This window comes from Chelonoidis abingdonii, chromosome 7 (genome assembly GCF_003597395.2).
Source record: "Chelonoidis abingdonii isolate Lonesome George chromosome 7, CheloAbing_2.0, whole genome shotgun sequence".
NCBI lineage: Eukaryota > Metazoa > Chordata > Testudines > Testudinidae > Chelonoidis > Chelonoidis abingdonii.
Genome location: NC_133775.1, coordinates 17613187 through 17627887, shown reverse-complemented (window position 1 = coordinate 17627887; position 14701 = coordinate 17613187). Strand labels below are relative to the sequence as shown.

Genomic DNA, 14701 nt, shown 5'->3' with positions numbered 1-14701 from the left:
CTGGATCCCAGTCTAGTGCCTAAACCACAATACCATCCATCTATTTACTGTATATTAGCCATTCTTACATTACCCTATGGCAGGGGTAGGCAACCTATGGCACGTGTGCCAAAGGCAGCATGCGAGCTGATTTTCAGTGGCACTCACACTGCCCGGGTCCTGGCCTCCGGTCCAGGGAGCTCTGCATTTTAATTTAATTTTAAATGAAGCTTCTTAAACATTTTAGAAACCTTATTTACTTTATATACAACAATATTTTAGTTAGTATATTATAAACTTATAGAAAGAGACCTTCTAAAAATGTTAAAATGTATTACTGGCACGGGAACCTTACATTAGAGTGAATAAATGAAGACTCGGCACATCACTTCTGAAAGGTTGCCAACCTCTGCCCTATGATTTACCAATTTGACATGGTTGATTATTGACCTTGTGTATTTCAGTTATGACAACCCTGTTTTTAAAGTATTGCACAGCAAACCAGGGCATTCCTTTCTTGGAAAATATGGGTGCAATAACATCATAAAGAGTAAAGTGATGGAATTACTGCAGAATATTTCCCAGTGTTATCTAAAACCTTTTCAGTAGGTTCTCACTTGAGGCTTGATCCCTCAGTCCTTACGCAGACAAAATTCCTATTGACTAAAACTGACCACAAGATATGTGATATTCAGTGATTTGGTATTTGCAGATATCTCCCCACTGCCTTTATCAACAGAGGTGAAAAAAGAAGCTATCTAGTGAAAAGCAAAGGAAAACTAAAATGTCGATTTGATTCGTCACCTCTCGTCTTGAGTGGAGGTGACTGGTATAGGCCATTGTGGGAAAACTCACACTTGCAAATATCCATAGACAAAATCCCACCACCTACCATAACTTCAGGCCAAAATTTTCAAACTTGAGAGTGCTGAGGCACAACAATTTAGTGGTCTGATCTTCTGAGGTGCTGAGCACCATTTTCTGATGACCAGCGCTTCTAAAAAATTATGCCATCAATTTACAGTGCTGAGCTTTACACATTCCACTGTGAGCTTTGCTACAATGCCATGTACTGGGTCATCTCAACTTGAAGTGAGATATACTCTTTATAACTTATCCTGGCTTCTCCTGATCAGAAAGCTGTCAATTGGTGGCTTTGTAGTGTTCACTCTTGTCTACTGAACAATGGGGAGAAACAACCAAACTCAATTCATTTACATCATAAAGCTACTTCCACTCCCAGTATCAGAGGTGAAAGTGTTATCTTTCTCCTCTGCACATTATACATTTCTGTTGCTTTTTCTTTGCTGGTATGAATGCTTAGATTCCCCCTTCCCCCAACATCACAATGCTGAAGAACAGAAAAAATAAGGAAAAAATTAAGTGCTGGCTGGAAACCAGATCTTCTCATCTGTGGTAAGAGCATTATTTTCTCTAATTCTCATTAGTAGATTCACAATGTAAATTTACAGAAAAGTTAGGAAGTGACAATATCTTAGCTTTAAAGAGGTTGCTATTAGATGATTATTTTGCTTTGTTCCAATAGATGGCACACAAGACCACTACAGAAGCTCTCAGTTAAGCTTCTCCACCTAATCTGAAAGCATTCTAGGTTAGTAAATTCAGATTGAGTTTGAATGGTGCAATGGGTCTGAGCAAATTAGAAGTATTCAAAAAAGTACTGAAACTTGAAATTTTGATTCCAGATCTAGCCAAACATAGTATCTGTATCAATAACCTTTAAAGTAGGCTTTGCAGAATTCAATTTTTATTTTTGCATAATGTCAAATCAATGTTTATTTTTAAAACTTTAATTTATCAATTTAAAATGTTCACAGTTGTACAAAATTATGAGTTTTAAAAGCACCCCCCCCCATTTTTATCCATTTAAATTTTCACAGATGCAGAAAAATATAGGGGTGGGGGTGAGGAGAGAAAATTATTTAATGACAGTAGATGCTGAGATTCAAAGTGTTTAAAGCTTTATACATGTTAATACACGAATTGTCAACTTCACATGTCAAATTATACAAAGTAAATATCCTTAAATAAATTCTCAAGCAGCATTTTTGTTACTTTGCCTATCTGTAAATTTCGATTACCATCAATGGAAATATTTTTCCTTGGTTTGTGTATGGTATGGTGAAATTGACATTTACAGATAAAAATCTAATCCTTCAAGCCTAAATTAAGCCATTTTCAGATTATCTGCTCTGTGCATTCATTTATTTGTCATGTATTAAAAAAATTCTAGTGTGTCAAAATTTAAAAGTTTAATAGGGAAGATGAAACAGTAATTGTACAAAAGTATAAAACAGTAATTGTAGAATGTAATACTGACACAAATATAATAGTATATATTTTTATAAATTACTATGCAGGGAATAAGATCAGTTCTTTGTACTCTTAATCATACCATAGTCAAATATTAATCATAAAATACACTAAGTTCATTAAGCCTAAATAGGATGCAGACATTTATGAATATGCTATACACCCATATATTTTTCTTTACACATATATGTCTACATATGTTGTAGATTTACCTCATTAGGGCAGTTTTAAAGGTTACAATTCATACAAACATTATGGCTTACACTCATTTGCACCTTCCTGCATGGTCAGTGAAGAATTTATTAACCTTCTCCATTTTTATCACATTGTTAAGACACAGTTGTTTATAAAATGAAAATAAATATAGCCTTAACATTAAAAAAATATTTTCTGTACAAGAGTTGTAAAAACAACTCCCCAAGTGCCCCTCACTATTTTTCTAACCCCATGCACTACAGCAAAATGGGTGTGCTGGGAATTTGTCCTGATCTGACAGTGAGACATTAAAAACAGCTGTACTAGAACCACCAGAGCCTGACTCAAGTCTAATTTGCAGTCAACAACATCCCTCTCTTAACCCTCTCCTCTCTAGATTTCCATATATTTGAATTTCCAATTGTCTCTAACAATTATGGTGTTGGTCTTTTTGTTACATTAAAAGGTACAAATAAAATTGTTCTGGTGACCATGTGTATATAGATCGACTAGTCCATCAAAATTACTCTAATTATATAAGCAAAATACAAGCCTAAAGGTTTTACACCACAGACTAAGATAGATCAGCCTGCATGAATAGTTTGGAATGACTCGGCAGTCACCCACTTATTTGCACAGTATCCTGCAAAGCTCAGCTTTTATGCCCATGTGGAGTTACAGATGAGCAGTTAGACAATACATTAAAAAATAAACCATAAACACTCCATTTTTCTCAGTATAATGCTTTAAAAGGCTCTGGGGTCCAGATAAAACATCAAGCTTATAAAAAGGGTAGTAAAAACGGTACACCTTTCTAATTATGTTGATTATTGATGAAATATCAACAGATTAATAAGTTGTAAGATGCTGTACTAATGCTGACCAGAATTGCAATGATATGCTCTACATATATATTGCAGAACATAAAAGTATAACAAAACGTACTAAAGGTTACACTATAAAGCAGGCTTCTAAATAAAAGATTAAACAGATGGATGATTCTTAACTATTGTACATTTGTACATGACATAGTTTTTGAATTAAATCAATCTTGTCTGATAAAATGTAATATATTCTTAAACTGTAACTGGTAGTTTATAGCAGTTTGTGAAATATTATTTCCTGGGATTTTCTTACGGGTTTTAAAAAAAAGCTTCATGAACATAGCATGACTGGTGTCTTCATTACAAGCATCAGAATCTACTAAATGGTTAGAATGGTCCTCTAAAGAAAGCAATTTTGGATTAAATACAAAACTATTTAAATAGGATTCATAATTAATTTACCTCAAGAATCTGATCACCAGCCCAGAGTCGACCATCTCTAGCTGCTGCCCCTTCTTCATAAACTTCATGGATAACTATAGCATCCTGTAGAAACAAAATTTTCTGCATAATTCTCATCCATTGCAAAAGTTCCTTAAAATTGATAGTTACTCATCCACATCATGCAGCAGATAATTGAGTACCACTATATTCAAAAGACACAGCATTCCATGATTTAGTTGATATGAAGACAAGTAAGGCTGTGCCACAGATTATAAGAAAATTATTATACCCATTCATCTGCTATCATCCACATTTTGGTTAAAAATATTTTGCTCACCACTTCAGAGTAGTACTTCTTACTAGGTTGCTATCATTTTTATACATTGGCATCAGCAATATATGAACTCTACCTGAACTGGTGCATTAATATCATTTACTTTTTATGACATAATTTAAAACCAGACTTTTCAGAGTTATGAATATTTTTAAGGGTTTGGCATAGATGCTCAACATTAGGCAGGAACTTGATGCCTTGTGGTGAATAGGGTGGTTAGATCTGCAAGAAATGAACTCCAGAAGAAATGAACAATGGTAAACATTAGTTTATTACTGAGGTTGGAAACTGTTGGCAGTGGCAGATGTAGTTCAGGGAAAGTTCCAATGATACAGTCTTATTGCCAGCAGTACATGTCCCCAAAGAAAAGCATTACAAAGAGCATTTTCTTATTTTGCTAGTGCTTTCTTTTTCCATTGTTTCCCTTCACCCCCAACAGATAGGCAAATACCCTACTGCAGTATTTTTTAGGCCACAGTTCTGACAACTGGCCTCATCATCAAAAAAAAGACGTGCCATTTTATAGTGTGTATATTTTCTTCTTTCCTTGCCCTCTCCAAACACTGAAACACGAATCATTGACTGCAACAATGCAGCTGATAATCACGTGTAGTGATCTCAGGTCTGAGGGTATCAGATACCCATCTCTTGAGTAGATGAGGCCTACAAAAATGTTATAGTTTCAGAGTCCCTTTATCAGTCCAATATATTATGAACAAACAGTCTTTGTCCAGGCTTTGTGCCACAAGGCTGTAAGGTAGCAAAGTGCAGACAGTGCTTTGCAGTCCCTTCCTGACTAGATATAAGCAGGAAACAGCTGTTGTTTGTCGCATATAAAGTGTGTTCATGTTTTTAAAAACATTTGTAGATGCTGCATATATACATCACTCATCGCACGGTTATATGACAAGAGAAAAGTATCTTTGTGTGATACTTTATTGGCGCACGAGGTGTAACCTCAAAGGAGGGGAAATCAAATGTCCTAAGGCTAATCCTGTAACAAAGAAAATGTCCAGAAGCTTCCTCCATTTCAGTCCCACTACTGCTTGTTTTAATGATGTAGACTTGTATTTACAACTACTCTGCTCTTATTGAAGCACAGCATCATTATCAAACTCTGTTCTCTGATAAATGTACACGATTTATCCAGAGCAAAACTGGGGGGAAGGGGATTCAGTTATTACAAATGCATTACAGCTGATATAAATATCCCCGATGAAAAAAAGAAAGAAAGAAAGAAAAAGAAAGATTTCATTCTGCATAAACGAATGCAAAATACTATGAGCTATGTAATCAAGTAACAGATAATTAAGAAATCAAAAGAACAGATCAATTTAAGGAACAATACCAATGGTAACTGCAGGGTTTTGCAGAAATAATTTAAGCAGCTACCACCAAAAGAACTAAGTGACAAAAAATTCATTTACTTTTGGGCAATCAGCGCCTCATGCGTCAAAACCCCATGCTATTCCAATGTCTTAATCTTTTTTTCCCTCCAGGTTTTACTTTAAAAAAATTAAACTACCATGTTAAAGTGCTGGGGCTGGAGCTTTTCGTCTTGCTGAAGCTCCTGGGATGATGCTGACAAACATACTCTAATCTGAAGTTGGTCATGGGTATCAGCAATGAGTTCTGACTGACATCAGATGCAAACTGGTGCATTGGGGCAGTAGAACCAAGAAAAGGTATGCAAGATTTGAGAAGGGTACAGTCCTTCACATTTCTAACAGTTCTACTTGAAATAGCAGACTCGGCACATGGCACATGTAAGGAAAAGTCAGCAGAGTCTTGTGAGTCTGCAGTACACAGCAACAGGTGCATTTTTAGAGCTGGCTGGGAATTTTTCGAGGAACTTAAAAAAAAATAAAAAACCAGACAATGAACCAAAGCTATTTGCAGGGAAGGTTAGTTGAGGTATTCAGATTAATCATTTTTAAAAAGTCAAACTCAAACAACTGACCTTATCTGAAGATGATGTTGCTGCTGCTATTTTGAGATGTTTATTTCATGAATATTTTCAAGATTTTGATTTTTTTTTTTTGTCCTGAGTTAGGACAGAGAATTTTTTCAAAATACCAAAATTCTCATGGGATGGAGAAATGGTTTCCCACCTAACTCTACTCAGACACAGAGGAGCAATAGTAGGGAGGTGTACACCAGATACACAGCACAAGATATGCAGTATGGGCAGGGAGTTGAAACTCAGAGTTCTGAATACAAGTTTTCCTGTTACCATGTAATAGCACAATACAAGCACTCACAGTCCCAATCAGGATTAGGCCTCAGTGCCCTGGGCATTGTACAAATACATGGACAAACACATTTTGTATCTGGAGAGCTGATTTAAGGACTGGAGATAAACGTGTATAAAACACTTCCATTATCACAATTTTAAATAAATACTTCAATAGAAACTTCGAATACTCAGTTTCTTTACAGGTTATTCCACAGTGCCTCTAGTGGAAAGTACTTTCTAACTTGGATAATACTTGTTATAGATGGAAGGTAGTGTTACCTGTAGCTTAGTTTGCCTAACAATTTCCATTGTAAGACCCTGTATTCAATTCCTTTTATGTAGTTTTTGTGTGTGTGAGATCAATCTAATGGCAGCATTCACAGCTCCTCCTAAAACCAGCTATTCCTGTCAGTTACCAACCTTCCCCAATATTATTGCATATTTTAGAACATACAAATTTCCAGGTACCTAAAAACACTACTGATGTCATCCTCTTTCCTCAAGGCTTAGATTCAGGAAATGTCAAAAACTATTAGCCTGAATCACTCACATTCACTATTTGAGAAAGCAGTTGGTTCCCCATTAAACTGGTGTCCTTGCACATGTTAGAAATTTAAGTGGGCAATATAGTCACAATTTATACTGTAATAAAAAGAACACTGTTGTCATTGCTACACTTATTCTGATAAAGAACATTTCTAGGTTTAAAAAATGCATTTGACCTGCCAAAGTCTTATTTTTCTTACATAGTCTTAGCCAGATGATTTTAATCAGACTTGTCAAGTAGATGCAAAACAACTTGAACCAATGGATCCTGATTGCACAGTCAAGATTTTAAAACAGCACTAAGAAAGAAAGAGACAGATCTTAACTTACAGTTCTAAACAAACAGTAATCTTCCCTTCTATTGTTTCTGGGCTTGGTCCAAAGTATATTGAACTCTATGGTAGTCTTCCATTGTCTTCAATGGACTTTGGATCAGGCCTTATGTGCATAGGGTATTATATTATACTGTTTTGAACATATATGTAAAATTATCAAAAAACATTTAAGTTACAGTTAGGGTTCTTAGTGGCACTATTATAGTTAATATTTAAAAAGCGGCTGCCATATTATATGCATGCTATATAGGTATCTTGTCTTGGTTTTGTGCACTATCTTAGTCTAGCTATCCAACAACTGAATGACAATCTGTAATGATTCCATCAATGTACAAAGATATCATGGTTATCAACTATACTACACATCTTGGGGTCCCAAGGACAGAATCCATGATCTATGGATACCAAAACAAAAATCACATCTACCGAAGGAGAACGTCTACCAAAGGAGAATGTCAACTTGCTTTTAGTCAGAGCTTTAAACTTCTGAGGGCCAGCCATCCAAAGGGAGTATACTGCAGCAATGCATTTATTTTCTGATTGTTTTCTCTTATATTTATAAAGGAACATATGTGACTATACACATATATTTTTGGTCTGCACTATTTTCTTCAAAACAATCTGCATTTTACTAGAATCACACTGTAACGGAACCACATCACCTTATGTGTGAACAAAAATACTGAAGAAGATCTCTGTGTAGCTCAAAAGTTTGTCTCTTTCACCAAAAGAAGTTGGTCCAATAAAAGGTATTACCTCATCCCTCTCATATCAACACGGAACCAACATGGCTACAGCAACACTGCAAACAACAAAAATACTATTTATTTAGAGCCTAATTGTCAAAGCTAGTAAGCACCTGCAGCTCCTATTGGCATTATGGGTGCTCAGCGCTTACCCACTTTAAAAAAATTGAAAAGTTTAAAAAAAAAATATATCAAGTAAAAGGTTCTTTAAAGTAAGATCTTTATTTGCTACAAAATACACGCTGCTTTATTTATTTGGCAAAAAAGTGCCAGAAACTAGACATTTTAATCATTGTGTATTTTGACAATGCATCATCCATTAATCTCAGAACACTATACAAAATCAGGAAGTGAAATACTATTTAATAGCTCTCATGTGTGTTAGAAAGGTCCAGTGTAGATGCCAGGATATGCAAACAGCAGTGCTCCATGTTAAACAGGAAATTTTCAGACTTTTGCAATTTTGAACATCCATATTTATGGAACCAGGAGTAAAAGGTGATGGGAATATCTTGAAGCCAAAGGAAAACTACAGCAAGAGAATGGTTACTTACCTTACAGTAACTGTAGTTCTTCAAGCTGTGTTGTTCATAGATTCGACCCTTAGTCTGTATGTGCACCATGTGCACAAGATCAGATTCTCTTTGGCCAATGGTGTCTATTGGGACTGCACCAGTGCCCTTGGCGCCCTCAGGCCCACTCTACTCTAACCTGGGGAACTCATTGCCACAAGGTACTGAGGCAAAGACGTTAGCGGGATTCAAAGGAGGACTAGACATTTCTATGGATAACTAGAAAGTCTGGAGTTATAATAAAGGTTAAAACATGAACAAGGAACATAAACCCTCCTGCCTCAGGACATAAGCGACCCTCTAACTGATGGGGGCCCTCCACCTGAGGGCATAAAGGGTCAACAGGCCCAACCACCCCTCAGTTCTTTCTTCAGTGCAGAATCTCGTAGGAATAGTCTCCTTAGTGGTGGGGGGAAGTGTTATGGAGTCTCAAAGAACCACAGTTATTGTAGGTAAGTTACCTTTCCATCTTTTTTCAATGATTGGCTGCTCAGATTCCACTCTCGATGACTAACAAGCAGCTGTCTATTTGCTTGAACATGAGTAAGAGGAAATCTTACTTGAACATTGACTGCAGGACAGCCCTCCCAAAATTGGCATCTGATCTGGAAACCTATATGAGGGAACAGTGAGTGGTAAATGTGTGGCTCAAGCTCCACATAGCTGCTCTACATATCTCAGGTAGGGGAATACTCCCCGAACAGGAGGCTGCCTGAGCTCTAACATGGCTTGGGGGAATCTTTTCTGGATAACTCATCGCATTTTCCTACATAGTCAAAGACCCACTTGCATAACCTCTATGTGGATATAGGTTGCCTCTAGACTCTGGCAGCAAAGGTCATAAATAGCCTGCATGTATTCTTGAAGCATCTTGTTCTGTCTGGATAGAATGATCATGCTCTCATTACGTCAAGTGTGTAGCTTTTCTTTACCCAAGGAAGAGAGAGATTTAGGAAAGAAAACCATAAGGTGAATATACTGGTTCATATGGTCAGTGAAGAGAGAACAATTGGTCAGATATCCCCTCAGATCTGGGCCTGAAGGTCTAAAAACCACAAATAGCACAGGCATCAGAGAATGAACATAGTTACCCACAGGTTGTTCTACCTGATCTTTCAGAGAAGCTATATGACTGCGGAGAGATGAATGAAATCAGCTTCCTAAACAGAAAAAGCACTGATCTGGTGAGCTCACAGGCTCGAGAATCACAGACAATCGTGGGGCAATTTCACCAGCTGTTCTGACATAAGCCATCTACAGTTAGGCATATCCCATCAGTGGTAGACCTGAAACTCTATGTTTGTGTGTGGAGACTCCATCGCGCATTTGTTGAGAGCTAATGGCAATTGAGTTAATCCCTTTGCAGTATTTCTTTCCTCTTGCTCAACAGGACAAGAAGTGGCATTTCAACCAGGAGCCTCTTCCCAATGCAAGTTGGCAACAAGACCAATCAAGACCTTTGAAAACATTTGGGGCAACAGGGAATAAAAAAAACAAATGCAAAGATCATGAAACTAAAATGCACCCTACTAATAAATGACAGTCATCCTCTTTCAGAAGAAGTCACCTGGCAAGTAGTGAGATAAGAAGGAATTATGGGGGAGGGTCTCCACAGAGAAAAGACGGCTACTCACCTTTGTAACTGTTGTTCTTCAAGATGTGTTGCTCATATCCATTCCAATTAGGTGACTCCAAATTAGGTGTGTGTGCGCCACGTGCACATTCGTTGGAAGATTTTTACCGTAGCAACACTTTGTGGGTTGGCTGGGTCGCCCCCAGAGTGGCGCCGTTATGGCGCCGGATATATACCCCTGCTGACCCAACGGCCCCTCAGTTCCTTCTTGCCGGCTACTCCGACAGAGGGGAAGGAGGGCAGGTTTGGAATGGATATGAGCAACACATCTCGAAGAACAACAGTTACAAAGGTGAGTAACCGTCTTTTCTTCTTCAAGTGCTTGCTCATATCAATTCCAATTAGGTGACTCCCAAGCCTTACCGAGGCAGCGGGGTTGGAGTGAGATGTCGCGGACTGTAAAACCGCTGAGCCAAATGTCGCGTCATCTCTGGACTGTTGTACCAATGTGTAATGTGACACAAAGGTGTGAACCGATGACCAGGTAGCTGCCCAACATATCTCCTGGATGGGTACATGGGCCAGGAAGGCAGCAGATGAAGCTTGAGCCCGAGTAGAATGGGTGGTGAGGTGGCTAGTCGGAATGTGAGCCAAGTCATAGCAGGCACGGATGCAAGATATCACCCAAGATGAAATTCGCCGTGAGGAGACCAGCAGGCCCTTCATTCGATCTGCCACCGCTACAAAGAGCTTGGGCGTCTTTTGAAAGGGTTTTGTTCTTTCGATATAAAAGGCGAGAGCTTGACGGACGTCTAAGGAGTGCAGCTGCTGTTCCCGACGCGACGAGTGCGGTTTCGGGAAGAAGACCGGAAGGAAGATGTCTTGACTGACATGAAAGCCAGACACCAGCTTAGGGAGGAAGGCAGGGTATGGTCGCAGCTGTACCTTGTCCTTATGAAACACCGTATGGGGGGGGGGTCCGCTGTCAGGGCCCAAAGTTCGGACACTCGCCTTGCCGATGTAATGGTGATGAGGAAGGCTGTCTTCCAGGAGAGGTACAGCAGCAAGCAGGTGGCTAGTGGTTCGAAGGAAGCCCCCATAAGCTTGGCTAGAACTAAACTGAGGTCCCAGGTCGAGGCAGGATGTCGAATCTGCAGGTACAAACGTTCCAAGCCCTTGAGGAACCTTGAAACCATAGGGTGAGAGAAGACTGAACGCCCGTTCTCCCCTGGGTGGAAGGCAGAGACGGCTGCCAGATGCACCTTTATGGATGAAACCACTAGGCCATGTTGTTTCAGGGACCAGAGGTAGTCCAGGACAGTAGGAACTGGTACCTGCATGGGGACAGCGTTATGCTGAGCGCACCAGCAGGAGAAACGCTTCCACTTGGCCAAGTATATCAATATAGAAGGCGGCTTCCTACTGCCTAAGAGTACCTGTTGCACCGAGACAGAGCAGCGTAACTTGGACTGGCTTAAGCACGCAGTAATCATGCTGTGAGGTGAAGAGACTGTAGGTCTGGATGGTGAAGTCTGCCTTAGTCCTGAGTTATGAGGTCTGGCCAAAGTGGTAGGGGAATTGGGTCTGCCACCAACAGGTCGAACAACATGGTGTACCGGTGCTGCATTGGCCACGCTGGAGTGATGATGATCAGGTGGGCCCTGTCTCTACGGAGCTTGAGCAGGACCCTGTGGACCAGTGGGAACGGCGGAAAGGCGTAGAGCAGATGGTTCGTCCACGTATCAGGAATGTGTCTGAGAGGGAGCCCGGGGAGCAACCCTGGAAGGAGAAGAACACATGGCATTTCCGATTCTCGCGAGAGGCAAAGAGGTCTATGTGGGTAAACCTCCACTTCCGGAAAACAGAATGGATGATGTCTGGACGAATCGACCACTCGTGGGTTAGGAAGCATCTGCTGAGGCCATCTGCCAGGATGTTCTGAACTCCTGGGAGAAAGGACGCTACTAGGTCGATTGAGTGGGCTATGCAAAACTCCCAGAGCTGAATGGCTTCCTGACAAAGAAAGGAGGAGCGTGCTCGCCCTGCCTGTTTATATAAAACATGGCTGTTGTGTTGTCCATAAACACTGATGCACAATGGCCTTGGAGTTACTGACAAAACACCTGGCATGCTAGGCGAACCCCCCTCAGTTCCCACACATTGATGTGTAAGGTTAGTTCTTGAGCTGACCAAAGGCCTTGAGTACAGAGACCCTCTAGGTGGGCACTCCAACCCAGAGATGACGCGTCCGTGATTAAGGCTGTCGAAGGGTGTGGTGGGTGGAATGGCATCCCTGCACAGACCTGGGTGGAGGTCAGCCACCAGGTTAGGGAGGCTAAAATGTTCGAGGGAACAGGGATTATAGTGTCCAGGCTGTCTTGGCCTGGTCTGTACACTGAGGCGAGTCAGGTTTGAAGCTAGGGAAGTGGAGATCAGCTAAGCCGTGCTCCACAGTTCCAACGACCGTCACGGGCGGTAAGAAGGAACTGAAGGGCCGTTGGGTCGGCAGGGGTATATATCCAGTGCCATAACGGCACCACTCCAGGGAGCGACACAGCCAACCCACTGAGTGTTGCTGGGTAAAAATTTTCCAACAAAAGTGCATGTAGCACGCTCACACCTAATTGGGAGTCACCTAATTGGAATCAATATGAGCAAGCACTCGAAAAAGAACTACAGTTTATGGAACCACTAGCTGACGAAGCACAGCTCCAGGATTCTGCAGAAGCCTCAATTTGTGTCAGGTCCAGGAAACACTGGAAGTAAAATACCAGGCTCAGTTGGCTCAGAGGACCTCCACTATGAGATACTGGGGTTCTGGAGGAGGTGTGAAAGGAAGGGACACCTCATTCCAGTCAGCCTGCTTGCTCAACCTGAAGGATGGCGCCTTGGGGGAGTAGTGGGGACATGCAAGGGAATGAGCCCTGCCTGCAAGAACTGAAGCAGAAAGGAGAGACCAACCTGGCCAAGAACAAAAGAGGAAGTGAAGAATACTGAGGAAGAGAAAGAAGTGGAGAGAAGAAATCCTCCACTTCCAGAACCTTGGCCTAGACAAGGGAGGAGGACTGAATTTCTGATGAAGAGGCTTTTTTTGCATGACACTGAATGGTCCATCGTTACCTTGTCCAGATAGTCCCCAAAAAGCTTAATCCCCATAAAAGAGATATCAGTTAATTTTCATTTGCCCCATCTCCAATGTGTTGTTCTAGTGTGAGCCAGATATCTAGATGGACCACCAGCACAACCTCCGTAAGATCTAGCCACCACTTTGGCACTGTTAAGGGCATCATCACAGAGATGAAAAAAAATATTTGGCTTCTTTATGTCTGACTCCTTTTTAAAATGCCTCTTCTTATCTTGTAGTTCCTTCTCTACTAGGGAAGAGAGAGAGAAGGGGACAGAGCTGGAGGGCTGAGACAGGTGTTCCATGACTCCACCATCAGAAGACAAAAAACTGGAAGGAAGTAGGTAGACTCCTGCTGATAAGATGTGTCACTTATGGTAAGATTTAACTCCTTTCTTCCCAAGAAGTGCAGTTATTTGCATTTCCCATATACAAACAAAGCGAGAAGAGAGGTATACAACAAATGCAACTGTATGGGATGAGGACAGGAAAATAAATGTCTAAAAATATATGATTAATGTTTGACACATTACTTACTGTGTCTCAGGATTTAAAGAACAATAATATAGAATTTCTTAACTCAAAGGTTTTTAAAATAAACTAATTCCCAGTGGCTCTCTTAAAGGCAGGTTTTTATGTCTTACAACTTCTTGTTACTTAGTCACAAGTAGACTATTGATATAAAATATGTAATATGTGAAGTATTCTACATGAACTGGAGCATTTCCCAAAGGGGAACTATGGATGGTAAACTATACACATGATAATGTGAGCAACCTTTTGTTTAATATTCACAGTCTTATGAGTAATAGTTGTATTCTGATTTGATGAACCAATCGTACTGTTTGTCTAACCCAGAATAACACATTTCAAACAAATTCACCATGTAGTAAAGGATATTGCAGCCAATAAACATAGCTATTAAAGTTGATAAAGAGGGCAGGGCCTTCCAATGATTAGTAGTACTACAGGATTATGGACACATCCACTCACCCAGGGCAAGTAAAATATCATTAATTGTTTCATTATCATCAATCACCACAGTAAAGGGAGAGAAAACAGATTTTGTGCCTAACCTTATAAATCTGTCATTACACTTTTAAAGGCTGGTTCATGGATAACAGTAGAAGTCAGCTGGTTGCATGAAGGGTGTCATTGAAGAATTTGGCCCCATAAGGATTTTTCCAGAATTTAAAATAAACCCAGCTGCTGGTTTCTTGTAGGCAGAGGAAGTTACACCAAATAAACTGTGCTATATAGGAGCATTTGTTTCTAAATTCACAGATCTAAATGTAATCCAGAAGACAAACGTTCAGCAAGAGCAACCAAAGGCTGATTAATAGCCAAATGCCTGCCTTACGTAAGCAGTATATGTAACGTACCATGCTGTATGCAGAATCCTTTCCAGAACCCAGACGCTTTGCAATGATTAACATTCACAAAGGATTAACAGATACAG

General features: G+C 40.1%; 1 protein-coding gene across 10 annotated transcripts in view; it reads right to left on the bottom strand.

Annotated features, from left to right (window-relative positions):
• Positions 1 to 14701, bottom strand: part of PATJ (PATJ crumbs cell polarity complex component) — a 219850-nt gene that overhangs the window by 29843 nt on the left and 175306 nt on the right. For all 10 annotated transcript variants that reach the window (XM_075067651.1, XM_032795516.2, XM_032795517.2 and 7 more), the window contains one exon: positions 3795 to 3878. In XM_075067651.1, coding sequence (XP_074923752.1) covers positions 3795 to 3878 — 84 coding nt within the window. The remainder of the gene's footprint in view (positions 1 to 3794; positions 3879 to 14701) is intronic.